Source organism: Physeter macrocephalus, chromosome 11 (genome assembly GCF_002837175.3).
Source record: "Physeter macrocephalus isolate SW-GA chromosome 11, ASM283717v5, whole genome shotgun sequence".
Classification (NCBI taxonomy): domain Eukaryota; kingdom Metazoa; phylum Chordata; class Mammalia; order Artiodactyla; family Physeteridae; genus Physeter; species Physeter macrocephalus.
The window spans coordinates 172,785,222-172,797,882 of record NC_041224.1 but is presented as its reverse complement, the minus strand read 5'-3'; the positions used below and the strand labels follow the sequence as shown (position 1 = coordinate 172,797,882).

At 54.0% G+C, this 12,661-nt stretch overlaps 1 protein-coding gene across 1 annotated transcript; it reads left to right on the top strand.

Annotated features, from left to right (window-relative positions):
- Positions 1–336: 336 nt before the first annotated feature.
- Positions 337–2,171, top strand: GSC (goosecoid homeobox). The gene is made up of 3 exons (XM_024131104.2): positions 337–691; positions 1,157–1,416; positions 1,736–2,171. Exons 1-3 carry the CDS (start codon positions 337–339, stop codon positions 1,889–1,891), a joined length of 771 nt encoding a protein of 256 aa, XP_023986872.1. The 3' UTR covers positions 1,892–2,171.
- The last annotated feature ends 10,490 nt before the right edge of the window (positions 2,172–12,661 follow it).

Below are 12,661 nucleotides of genomic sequence, written 5' to 3'. Positions count from 1 at the left end.
ACAGAAAGGGCCAAATCTGGTTCTGTTTGTCATCTGCATATTACCAGGAACTAAATCCAGGATGACGTCGACTCAGTATAAAACCAACAAGAGGTTCAGCTGGTCTAAGCTCCGTCCTACCCGCGAGTTGAGTTCGGCAAACGCTGCAGCGAGGGGAGGGCGGGAGGAGGGAGAGCGGACGCAGGGGGCGGGGAGGGGCGCGGGGCTGCGCGCTCGCCGGCGCTCTCTCTTTCGGTTTGGGCCGCCGCGGGAGGAGCGTGGACCCCCCCCCCCCACTTTGAGGCTTTTTCCTCGGCGCGTCCCCGCCGCCCCCCGGTCCCGGCGCGGGGCTCGGGGATGCCCGCCAGCATGTTCAGCATCGACAACATCCTGGCCGCCCGGCCGCGCTGCAAGGACTCGGTGCTGCCGGTGGCGCCCAGCGCCGCGGCTCCCGTCGTCTTCCCGGCCCTGCACGGGGACTCGCTCTACGGCGCCGGCGGCGGCGCCTCCTCGGACTATGGCGCCTTCTACCCGCGCCCCGTGGCCCCCGGCGGCGCAGGCCTCCCGGCCGCGGTCGGCGGCTCCCGCCTGGGCTACAGCAACTACTTCTACGGGCAGCTGCACGTGCAGGCGGCACCCGTGGGCCCGGCCTGCTGCGGGGCCGTGCCGCCGCTGGGTGCCCAGCAGTGCTCCTGCGTCCCGACGCCCCCAGGTAGGGTCGCGCTCGCGCCGGCCTCGGCCTCGGCGGCCGGCCGCCGCCCTCAGCGCCCGGGACGTGGGTGGGCGGTGGCGCTCGCCTTGTTCACTTTGCACAAACTTTTCTCCTCCTGCAAACCTGCCCCCACCCGACCCCCGTCTTTTCGTGGGTCGGGCGCAGGCGTTTGCACAGCTGCTGCAAACTTGAGGCGAGAGTTAGCGGAGACTGTTAACAGTGCCTGCGTGGAGGAGACTTTTAGGATTTTAGAGTTTAGCCTTTTAGGATTCCCTAACCGGCTTTGGGCGTGTGCGGGTGGACGCGGTCGCACGGCCCCCCGGTTCCTCACGCCCTGTTTTCCGCGCACCCCCAATTCCCAGCACCCCCTTGCAGACGGTTTTAAATCCGGAGTGGGTGGCGGGCGGGCGTGTGCGCGCGCGGTGGCAACGGCGGCGGCTGACCGTACGCCTGACTCTGCCGCAGGCTACGAGGGCCCCGGCTCGGTGCTGGTGTCCCCTGTGCCACACCAGGTGCTGCCCTACATGAACGTGGGCACCCTGTCGCGCACCGAGCTGCAGCTCCTCAACCAGCTGCACTGCCGGCGGAAGCGGCGGCACCGCACCATCTTCACCGACGAGCAGCTCGAAGCTCTGGAGAACCTCTTCCAGGAGACCAAGTACCCAGACGTGGGTACCCGCGAGCAGCTGGCCCGGAAGGTGCACCTCCGCGAGGAGAAAGTGGAGGTAGGCGCGGGACCCCGCCGGGGCGCGCCCCACGGCCCTTCCCAGCGAAATAAGGCTCCAGCCGGCTTTGCTCAGCTCTCCTCCTTGGGTCTCCCTGCTCTTTAAAAACATCCCAGCAGCGGCCTGGAGGCTACTGGAGGGCGCTTTAGGCCCAGGAAGTTGGATGAAAATACGGAAGCGGGAGCGGGTCTCCTTTTGATGGCGTGCGCGCGGGGTCCCCGGGTTCCCTGTCCACGCCGGGGTCGCCCCGGGGGTGCCCGGGCACGGCGGGGGCGCGCCTTTGATCCTAACCGTTGTTTGGTCCTCCGTTGCGCAACAGGTCTGGTTTAAAAACCGCCGCGCCAAATGGAGGCGGCAGAAGCGGTCCTCGTCGGAGGAGTCGGAAAACGCCGAGAAGTGGAACAAGACGTCGTCGAAGGCGTCGCCTGAGAAGAGGGAAGAGGAAGGTAAAAGCGATTTGGACTCGGACAGCTGACGGCCGCGGGCCGGCCGTGGCCCTTGCCTAACTCGAAGGACTTGCACACCCAGACGATGCTACTTTCTTGCACACGCGCTGCCTTGCGGGAGGGGGGGGGGTCGAGAAAGAGGAACGAGGAGCTGTAAATAGTGTACCGTCCGGAGGGTGGGCGCCTGGGGTCGGGCCGCGCCGGGGCTTGTTGTCCCGAAGTCCGAGGCCGCCGGCGACTCACTCCCCACCGTAGTATTTATAGTTAAATTAACGGTGACAATACAATAAAGTGACGGCGATGTAGACGGGCCACGTTCTGTGTTTCGTACCCCACCGCCAGCACCATCTGAGGCCCCCACACACACAAAAAAATCTAGTTAGTCTATAGCTTCAAAAGGAAAACTGGGCAGCTCTGACCTGCCCAAAAAAGAAAAAAAAGAAAAAAAGAGAGACAGAAGGTCTGGGTACGAATGGTCACAGGACCGGGTGTCCTGGTGTAAACTTCGTCTGTAGGTTTCCGGGCAGGGGCGGAGAGTGCATTGCCGGCTGTCTGGGGGCGTAGCGTTGTCTCCGCGAGCAGGCTGCCTGGGATTCCTGTGCCCCCTCGCCCGTGGGGAGAGCCAGGACCTTTTCCCTCCTTGCTGCCCATGGGATAGCGGATAAGCAGGATCTGCTTGGAGCTGAGGGATCCTGGGAGCGTCTCCAGAGTCCCTTTAGGCAGCTCACCCGGCCCCTGCTCCCGCGAAAGCCCCAGACCTAAGGCGGCGGGTCCGCGTGGAGTTAGGCAGCCATGCCCTCTCTCCAGAAGCTTTCCTGGGGCTTTGCTGGTCTCTCTCGCCGCTCCCCTCCTCCCCGGCGAAGGTTTCTGCCCCACAGCCCTGCCGGGCAGCCCGGAGCTGTGCGCCCAAGAGCCCAGTGGGGAGCCTGCCGGTGCGGGGCCCCTCGTGCTTCTCCCTGGGGCTGTGGGTTGACCAGGTGCACATCCTGAGCCCCGCGTTCTGTCTGCCTACCGGGCCTAGAGCACACCAGCGGCTGTGGCAGAGTCACAGTGAGGTGGGAGTGCTGAGCCTTCTTTCTCTGCCTACTGTCTCTGCACTGCATCTGATGGGGCCAGAGTAGGAGAAGCCCCGGAGCGGCTGGGGCGCTGGTCAGTAGCTTGGGAAGGCCTGGAGACGCTTCCCGGTGCTGGAGGAGCGCTGGGGGCGAAGATGAGAGCATGAATTCTGCACGGTTCTCCAGCCCATGGGGAGGACGGAGTGGAGGCCGAGGGCCAGCGAGAATGGCTTTTAATAGGTTAAACTTTATTGGGTTTGCACTAAATCCATTTTATAGACGGGTTCAGAGAGCGTCCCGATGTGTCTGCTGCGGAGGAGGTGAGCTCGTCCCTTCTCCTGGGCGGCCTCCGGCAAGGAGCACACCACACACAAAGTAACCTTTTTTTTTTTTCTTTTACAAGAAGCGGTAGTTTTTGTTTGTTGTTTTTTTTTTTTTTACAGCGTTTATCAGGTTTAAAAGGTAGAAGCGACTCTTGGAGCAGGTGAAAGCACTTAGGAAATAAGGGGTGGCTCCCAAACAGCACCTTTTAAATAAAGAGGATCCCTAAATGAAGGAGGTGGGTAGCAGTTTGGAGACCAGGTCTGCCTCAAGGGGCAAGATTGCCTTGGTTCCTCTCCAGACTCCGTCATTTGTGACGTTGGGCAAATTCCATGACTGTAAAATGGGCACAGTAATAGCATCTGCCTTTCAGGGGGGTTGTGGACCTGAGGCGCTATCCATCTCATTAAAGGTAGAATGACACCTAGTACGGGGGAATCTTTCATGGCTACTCATTTTTTCTTAATGTGATTATGACATATTATGTCAGACATAGCACTTCGAGATTTATGTACATTATCTCATTTTACCTTTCATGTACTCTGAGATGGGGAACGTTTTCACCATTTTACAGACGAGGAACCTAAGGTTCAGAAAGGTTAAATACTTTTTGACAACATTCAGCTTGTAAGAAATAAAGGGGAGACAGCATCTTCGCCCAAGTAAATCTTATATTGTAATTGGAAATGCTTCCACTAATGTCAGTTCTGGTGAGAAATACTCAAAGAAGCTGTTCCATTAATTTCAAATGAATCTGGCAATGGCCATTACGGTACCTCCTCGTTAGATATCGGACTCCCAGGGGGAGAGCCTTGCTCGCCTGACACCCCTTCTGTATCACTGTGCCTAGGTGCTGCTCTCTGTCCCATTTGGAGAGGGGTGAGCCCTGTCTTCCACCCTTCCTCCAGTACTCCCTTAGTCTAGAACATTCTGACATACAACAGAAGCAGGCAGCATCATTTCACCCTGAGAAATCTGACGTCTCCAGAACTCTATAACCTCCTGTGTGTCTTTCTCCACAGCTTGTCCCTAGACTCCTTATAAATGGGATCTTTCATTTAAAAAAAAAAAAATTGTATTTGTCTAGCCTGGAGAAGTGTCCTCAACAAGTGACAGGGAGGCGGATTGGGGCGGGGGAGGTTCTCAGATACACCTCCCCCACGGGCACCTGGCGAAAAGCCACAGCTAGTGGGGTGTGCAAGGACGGGGGCGGGATGGGGAGCAGGATGGCTGCTCCCAGCTTGGCCTGGGCAGGGCCAGGATGGCAAGAGAAAGCTCCCCCCTGTCCAGGTCTTCACGCAGGAGGACCCAGCGAAGCACTTTAGTATCGGCCCAGCTCACAGGAAATAAGCGTAACAGACGTCTGGAGCAAAGAGGGAAATGTCAGGATGGTCTGATTACAGTCCAGCCACCTCCTCCTGCATTCCGCAGGCAGCTGTGGGGCTCAAACCTTCGTCTTAGCCTGGCTGTTGGGGTCAGGGAGGGCCACATGGTGTCTGAAAGCAGAAGGCTTTCAAGAGCTGTCTTTGGACCTTGTAATTGTCTTGGGTGAGCATTTGGATCCCGGTGTTAGAAAAGTCATGTGTGTGTGTTCACGTGGGTGGGACATAAGCCAGGTGACGGGCGAAGTGGTTTCCAGTCTTCACAACGTGTCCCCCTTCCCGCTTGAAGGTGTTCTCCCCATTTCACCGTTGAACAAACTGAGGCACAAAGTTATCACAAAGGGCCAGGATGAGAACTGCCATCTCCGAGGGACAGGGCTCTTTTCCATAAATCAGGCTGCCTCACAGAACCCAGGCTGTTCTTTTCTGGGGGTGATGGAAGCTGCGTTTATAAGTTCCACAGGAGTGAATGCAGTCGCCCCTGGGGGACACAGGGATTAATCTGCTACAAGGTGCCAGACAGGCTCTGGCAAAGGACAATGATGACCCTTAGAACCCCTGACATCAGTCTAGCACTATCCCTGACATCAGTCTAGCGCTTTCGACTGTCAAGCCCTTCTACAGGCCTCTCGAGCCCTCAGGAGGTGGGAGTCGCAGCCCATTTTGCAGATGGGAAATGGAGGTTCAGAGAGACTAAATGCCTTCCCTGGGACACTTAAGTAAAGGGCAGAGCAGACCTGAGCAGAGCCCCCACCTGCCTCTTGGGATTGGTGGCAAGATATGGGGTGACGACTTCCGGGTACCCCAGGTCACCTGAGCCAAGGAGGCCCCTGGCTGCAAGGAGCTGACCAGTGAGAGACCATGGAGTGTATGGGGGTAGAGGCGCGGCCCCTTGCTCCAGGGAGGGTGCGTTCATCTTCTTAGCTGTGGGCTGTGCAGGGGGGATGGGGGAGGGGGAAGGGCTTAAAACAATTGCTTTACAAACCGCACCCTTGGAGAGTGTATCTCAATGACAGTTCTTCAATCAAGTTTGCCTTTTACTGACTTTGGAACTTTGAGCTAACATTCTAAGCCCTGTGTAAAGGATGTTGTAAAGGATGTCGTTTCAGTGGGTGGGTGTGAGATCAGGTTGGCGGATTCCTCTTTTCATTTCTTGGCATGTGGGAGAAAATGGGGGCCGAGAGGTAGGGGTGACGGGGCATGCTTTTTCTGAATTGTACGAGGTTTTCGGTAAAATAGTTCAGGCACCAAGTCCTCCACCCAGAGAGCGCTGCGTCTGTCACCTAGGGTCCCCCAAATGACCCCTCCTTTGTTCATTGCACATCCAGTCAGTCACCTCTTTAAGTGAAACGGATACTAACTTTCACCCGTACGAAGATGGAATTCCAGCCCAGGGAGGGCAGGGCAACGTGAGGTGGCGAGCGGACAGCTGGGTGGCTGGCCCTTACGTCACACTGGTCCAAGCCTCCATCCGGATGGGGCTGTGTGCTTGTCAAGTGACCTGGAAGAGGTTCCTTCTTCACCTGCAAAATGGGCTTGGGTAGAGGATTAGAGATAATATAAGAACCCAGCAGAGTGTCTGACACATTTATTATTGTGTGTTTTGAAAAACCACCCTCAAATCGGCTGGCTAAGGCTCTGCCTAAGTAGGTTGGAATTAGAAATTCAGGAATGCACCTTGTTTTTAATTGTTGCTGGCTTAGGAGTTTATGCAAGACCACAGGACACAAACTCTAACGAAATTAAATGTGATTGCCATGGGTTTAAGACAAGGAAGTATCTGATAAGGTATAATGGATTGCATTCTGCTTAAGAGCTTTAGGACATGGAGATTGACAGTGAAGAAGGGGCGAGCTGGGAGCGGATTTGGATTCGATTTCCAAGTTTTGTGAAATGACCTTGAAGTTTTTCAAAAGGAAAATGAAAACCAAACACAACATCCAGTGCCAGGCTCCTTGAAAGCTCTGGGAGACACGGATCGGGCTGGGACTTTTGGTTGTGAGGGTTTCTCACTTGTCGGTGGGACATGGGGTATCCCCGAGGTCTGTCCCTTGAGCCATGTGACAACATGGAAGACCTCTGTTTGTCACAGCTGTGTTTTAAATCTGGGCAAGATAAAAAGCCATTGTCTTTGCAGTGCAAATGACCCACAGAACAAACAGGATGAATTATGGCATGTTGCGGTATTTTAAAGTGGGTCTATAATTTTTGGATTCCAGCAGCCCTCATTTGTTCTCAAGTGTCCAGCCCTGGGACGCATCAGTGAAGAGAGATCTTAAGAATTCCTCTCCCAACCCCTCCTCCTCTCCTTAGGCATTCGTTCCACTTACACCTTCTGTTTTCCTAATTCTGAGGTCCTCCGGCGTCTGCTGACCGAATCAAGTGGCTGGGTTCAGTCAGATGAACTTCATTTAGCTGGGCGTTTGCACGCCCTCCCTTACCCTGAGCTGATTTATAGAAGCTATAATTAGTGAGATAACTTTAGCCGAGGTGGACAGAGTTGCAAAGTGTCCGTATCATTTCCTCCCTGATTTACCAGTTGTACGATGACCGAGCCCAGGAGATGCTTCACCCCTGCTGCGTGATCAGTGAGACTGACCCTGCAAAGGAGCGCTGCAGGTTCAGGGGACGAATTCTCCTTGTGGAACTGGGGAAGGCTGAGTGCTCTTTCCTGGCCACTGCCACACACCCCCGCCCCCCACACACTCAGAACTAACACGGGGTAGCTGGTTTAAAATTTGGAGGAGGGCACAGAAATATCTAAAAAATAAGAAATCTTCGGAGAAAAGAGCCGTGTTTTCCAGCAGCCTACAGTGAGAAATACAGAGTGTCATAAGTGTGGCGTCCACAGGTTGTCCACAGCGCAGTGGCAGAGGTCCCACATGGCTGCGGGGCTGCACAGAGGATGGAGAGGCTGTCAAGGGCGTCCTACCTGAGAGGGGGAGCTTGTGGGCTTGGGAGGGCCTGCGCCAGCCAGGTGGGAGCTCACTGCAGAGACCAGCCCTGGAGCCAGCGTGGTCTGAATCACACCAGTTAACGTTTGACCAGCCAGCCTCACGGTGACTGTGCCTGTTTTGTTGGCGTCCTAAAGAAATTCTTGACATCGCCTGGCAAGACCAAGCAATGCTTCTTTCCAGATGGAATAGGGCTAATCCTCCTTTGAAAATCCTCAAAGTGCTAACTCTGGGACCAGAAAAATAAAACTGCCCTTCTCCAAGAAACAGGGAAGCCCAGAGCATTTGGAAAGATCCCCCCTCTGCTAAGAAGACTCAGGACTCTGTGAAGTCGGAATCCCATCTGCTCGTTTCATCTGAAGATGTTCCGACCGGAGGCCAGATGGCTGGGACATTAGGGGCTGTGCCTGTTCAACATTGTTTTGTATTTGAGGAATAAATATTTAAATCTGAAACCAAGTGAATCACTTTCTACTGAAGTGGGCAAGGATGGAAAGTTGTGTGTGTGTGTGTGTGTGTGGATGCCGCCCTTCCCCCCCGCCATCCTAACCATAATCTGGGCATGCATGATGATTCCTGCCATGCTTGAAACCTTCAAAGAGGTGTCCCCCCTCCACTGGTGCAGGATGCCAGGAGCAGGGTGACACTCCCTCTGTTTCAGGGTTGCTGTTTTCATTTCATGTCTGCTTCTGCTGCAAGAAGATTCCCGACGTGCGTGGGTTGAAACAGAGACCCCATGCCTTAGTGCGATGAAACCCCCTTGGTTTTGTTTCCGTTTCGGCCTCTATGGTAACTGGACTCTGATACAAACGTGAGTGGATGGAAACTTAACCCTTTTCTTGACTGCAATTAAAGCTCTGAAAAGATCATAGGTCTTTATGGTTGATTTCTGTCTTTATGGAAGAGGTTTGCAGTTGTGGTTTCTGGTTTGGTTTTGTTTTGTTTCAAGAAGGGAAATCTTTTCTGCAGTGCCAGGAGGGCGTGGTAAAAAAACGCATCTTATGTTTGAGAGGATCAACAGTTTCATAATCACATCCTTATCTAATCCCTTCTAAGCCTTATGAGGCTGGGTGGAAGTGTTTGCTGTCGTCCTGTTACGTAAGGACAGCTACTTCAACGGCTTTTGCCGTGTCCAGCACCGTTCTGAGTGCCTCATCCTCTGTACCTTATTTAATCCCGTTCCTGCCCCTGTGAAGTTGGCATTGTTGTCGCCCTTTTGCAGAAGGTGAAACGACATCGTTCTTTCAAGTAAGGTCGCATCTGAGACTCCATGTCCAGTGCTCTCTCTACACTGCCAGGCTACCTCCCTTAATAAGAACCCACCAGGAGGTCTGGGCTCCAATCTCTGCCTGGTCACCAGCAGGCGGCGCCCCCGGTGAGCTTCAGCCCCCTCATTTCCAGTGTGAGAGGATTATAATTTCCTGCAACACATGAAAATCACCTGGGGTTTTGCAAACGCAGATGATTAGTCATGGTAAATATATCAACGCATTAAAAATACGAGCACATCAACATTATTCATTGAAGATTTTCAACAACGATAATATTGATAGTGGCCTCCATTCGGTTCACAAACGTTACAAGGGTGCCCTGTCTGTGCCAGGCACTGTTCTAGGTGCTGAGGATACTGGAGTATCCTGGGGTTCCTGGTTCTGTTGGGGGACACATTTAGTCCCCAAGCAGACAGGCTGTGATTTCAGATTTCAGGGGTAAATGCTGAGATGAAAACCAATTCTTCTGCGGAGCTGGAGGGAGCTAGGGGTTGAGGCAGAGTTTGGGATATTTTCTGGTGTGGTCTGATGTTGTCTGTGTGGAGAGGGGTTTCAGTGTCGTCTCAAGTAATCCTGCAAAGCTGGGGTGGACAAACTACAGCTAGAGGACCAATCTGGTCCACTGTCTGTTTTGTCAATAAAGTTTTATTGGAACACAGCCATGTCCGTTCATTTATGTGTTTTCTACAGTTGCTTTCCCCCTTTAATGGCAGAGTTGAACAGTTGCAGTAGAGACAGTAGGGCTTACAAAATGGAAAATATTAACTGCCTGGTCTTTCATAGAAAAAGTTTGCTCCTCGCCAGCCTAAAGTTTAGAGTTTAAGCCAGAAATGGAGTCTGTTGTCAATAAGGGATGGAGGCAGGGTTTACATCTGTTTGCCTAATGCTTTGTTTCCTTTCTCTGGGGTCTTAGCACAGTAGGCCCCCTGTGATGGGGGTAGGGGGCGGGTTATAAGGCAGCATATGGAAGAACACAATACGGTGCCTGCTGCCTGGGAGCTGCTCTCTTGGGGCTGTAGTCTGTGTGTACAAGAAACAATTTCAGGACAATAGGAAACAGGATGTCAAGAAGGGCTCGATTATGTGACTTTGACTTGGAGACCAAGAGGAAAGATGGCTGCAACTCCGGAAGGCTTCCTGGAGGAAGTGGGAGTTGCAGACCAGTCAGTATTTGGCCAGGCAGAGCAGAGGCGTGAAGACAGGCAGGTACGGTGGCAGCAAGGAAGCCACCCTGCTCAGACCAGGGAGGAAGCTGTCTGGCTGTCACACTCCAGTGTTTCTGTGTGCAAGCCGTTCATCCAACGCTTGCCAGTCTTACTGAGTGCCGGGCCCTGTGCTGAGTTGGGTCACAAACAGGAATGGAGCAGCGTCCGTCCTCAGGCAGGAGGATTAGGCTGATTCGATGCTAGATGACCAGTACTGAGGTGGAGGATGCTGGGCACCCCATGGCATCCTGTGGTTGGGCAGAGGAGGGGTCCTAGAAGACTTCTGGTGGTGGATCGTTGGAGCTATGTGGTTTGAGGCACCTGGTGATGGGCAGGGAGAGAGGGAGAGAGTCCTTCAGGAAGAGGGAACAGCTTGATCAAAGGCTTGGAGGTGGGTAGGCAGGGTGCCACCAGCGAGAGGGTTTGGCTGGGCAGAGAATGGAAGGAATGGCAGGTAGGAGCTTGCTGGGAATCCACAGTCTGGCACTGCGTAGTGTTCAGTTCACTATTTAAAACTTACCTGCGGAATAGGCTTCTCTCTCCTCCCAGGTGTCGGGAGATAGTCAAGGAGATGACCAGGGTCATGCTAAGACAGCATTCACATCCACTGTCTGCCACAGGCCTTTCGGGCCCAGAGATGCCTGCGGGGCCATATCTCACCAGCATCTGCTCAGCGTCTTCTCCATCTGCCATCACAGAAGGAGAGAAAAACCATCTCACTCAGGGCCTTCTGCAAAGAAGATTTTTCTTTTTTTCTTTTTTGGAACGAGTTTTAAAATCCACTGATTTGTGGCTGGTAGTCGAGTTCATCAAAGTGATTTTTCCAGATGCTATAATTCTTGGGCCGCTGACACATCAAGGCTCCCCCTATCCCCCAGCTCCAAGTCCCGAGCCGGCCGTAGGCACCAATCCTCACCCACGGGCACTAGCCCAAGCGTGCGTGCGGCAACTTACAGCTTCTAGAACCGCCTTCACAACTGTTCACTCCCTGTCTCTGCAACAACCAGGGGGCGTGGCCATGGCAGGGACTGTTCTTCCCATGTGACAGAGGAAGGAACTGCCAGGCCCAGGGCAAGTGCTTCTGGGGACAGGCGGGAGCCAAACCCTCCTCTGAGCTCAGAGCCGGGCAGAGAGGATGAGACCCCCTGGAGCACAAAGCCGGAGGACAGACGGCAAGGATTTCCCACCACCTTCCCCTGTTGCTCTTCCTGGGGGTTGAAGGACAACTCTCAGGCCTGAGAAACGGGGCCGGGCACGGGGCGATGGAGGTCAGGGGTGTGTCGGCAGAGAGGCTCGCTCCTGTGAGCTGCGCCCCGGCAGCAGCAGCCCCGCTCGGCCCTCTTTGTCTCTTTCATGCTGATGATTGCCAGGTTAGGCTTCGAATTAGGACTAAGCATGGGGGTGGGAGGGAGGGGGAGAGAGCTGGACCGACCTCAGAAGGTAGGCCTCTGCCACCACCCGCAACCTCTGGACCTCAGCTGCCCCATCTGTTAGGGAGAGTCATTAATCCTACCTTGTCCACCTGCCAGGGTGGTGGAAGGGCCCCCCACATGATTCGACGGATGTGAACATGCTGTGTGACAGGTCCTGTGATCCCACGTTGATCAATGGCCCCGGCCGCTTGAGGACTTTGGATTCTACCTAGCAGTGTCCCTCTCAGCTCTGACATCCCTTACCTCTTATTTTTTGGCCTCTCCCACATCCAGGCTGCTTCATGGAAGTATCTGTTTTTCACCCGGCCTGTCACTGTTACGGCCCGAGACACGTGGCCCCTGCCGTGTGTTAGGTGGCTCCCTGACAATGCAGGCCACAGAACTGGCCGTCCCTTAGAAGGAAGGCCTTTGTGGGCCATTTAGTTTGTATCCTCTGCGGAAAGTGTAGGGCCTTCAAAGCATTTGGCCTCCTTTTTTTTCCCCTTTTTTTCCTGCAGTGGGCTGCATTGCGTTCCCCAAAAGATATGTCCAAGTCCTAACCCCTGGGACCTGTGACTGGGACCTTGTTTGGAAAAAGGGTCTTTGTAGATGTAATTAAGCTAAGGATCTCAAGAGATCATCCTAGATTTAGGGTGGGGCCTAAGTCCCATCATGGGCATCCTTATAAGAGGAAGGAAAGGGGGATTTGAGGAAGGGGAGAAGACACACCAGGGGGAAGGTTCTGAGAGGCGGAGGCACGTTGGGCTGACGCTGCCACATGCCATGGACACCTGCAGCCCCCAGGAGCGAGAAGAAGCAGGGAGGATTCTCCCCTAGAGCTTTCAGAGGTGCCTTGGCCCTGCCAACCTGTCAGTTTTGGACTTCTGGCCTCTAGAGCTGGAAGATAATACACTTCCATTGCTGGGAGCCACCAAGTTTGCAGTCATGTGTTGCAGCAACCCTAGGACATTAATTAATATCCTGCTTTGCCCTGCAATGATGTCCCCAAATCTAACTCCTCCTACAGTTGTTTGTAATGATACTTAATAAGGGGATGGGGCCTTGTTCTTTCCCATCCCCCTGACCGGAGCATTTCAGTGTTCTATTTAATTTTAGGATCTGTGAGAAGGCAGCAAGGAAAACTGTGAGCACTCTTTTTTTTTTTTTTTTTTTTTTTTTTTTTTTTTTTTTTTGCGGTA

Coding starts and splice junctions, on each gene's coding strand:
- GSC (XM_024131104.2), top strand. CDS start 337: ATGCCCGCCAGCATGTTCAGCATCGACAACATCCTGGCCGCCCGGCCG. Junction 692..1,156: donor CTGCGTCCCGACGCCCCCAG/GTAGGGTCGCGC, acceptor ACTCTGCCGCAG/GCTACGAGGGCCCCGGCTCG. Junction 1,417..1,735: donor TCCGCGAGGAGAAAGTGGAG/GTAGGCGCGGGA, acceptor GTTGCGCAACAG/GTCTGGTTTAAAAACCGCCG.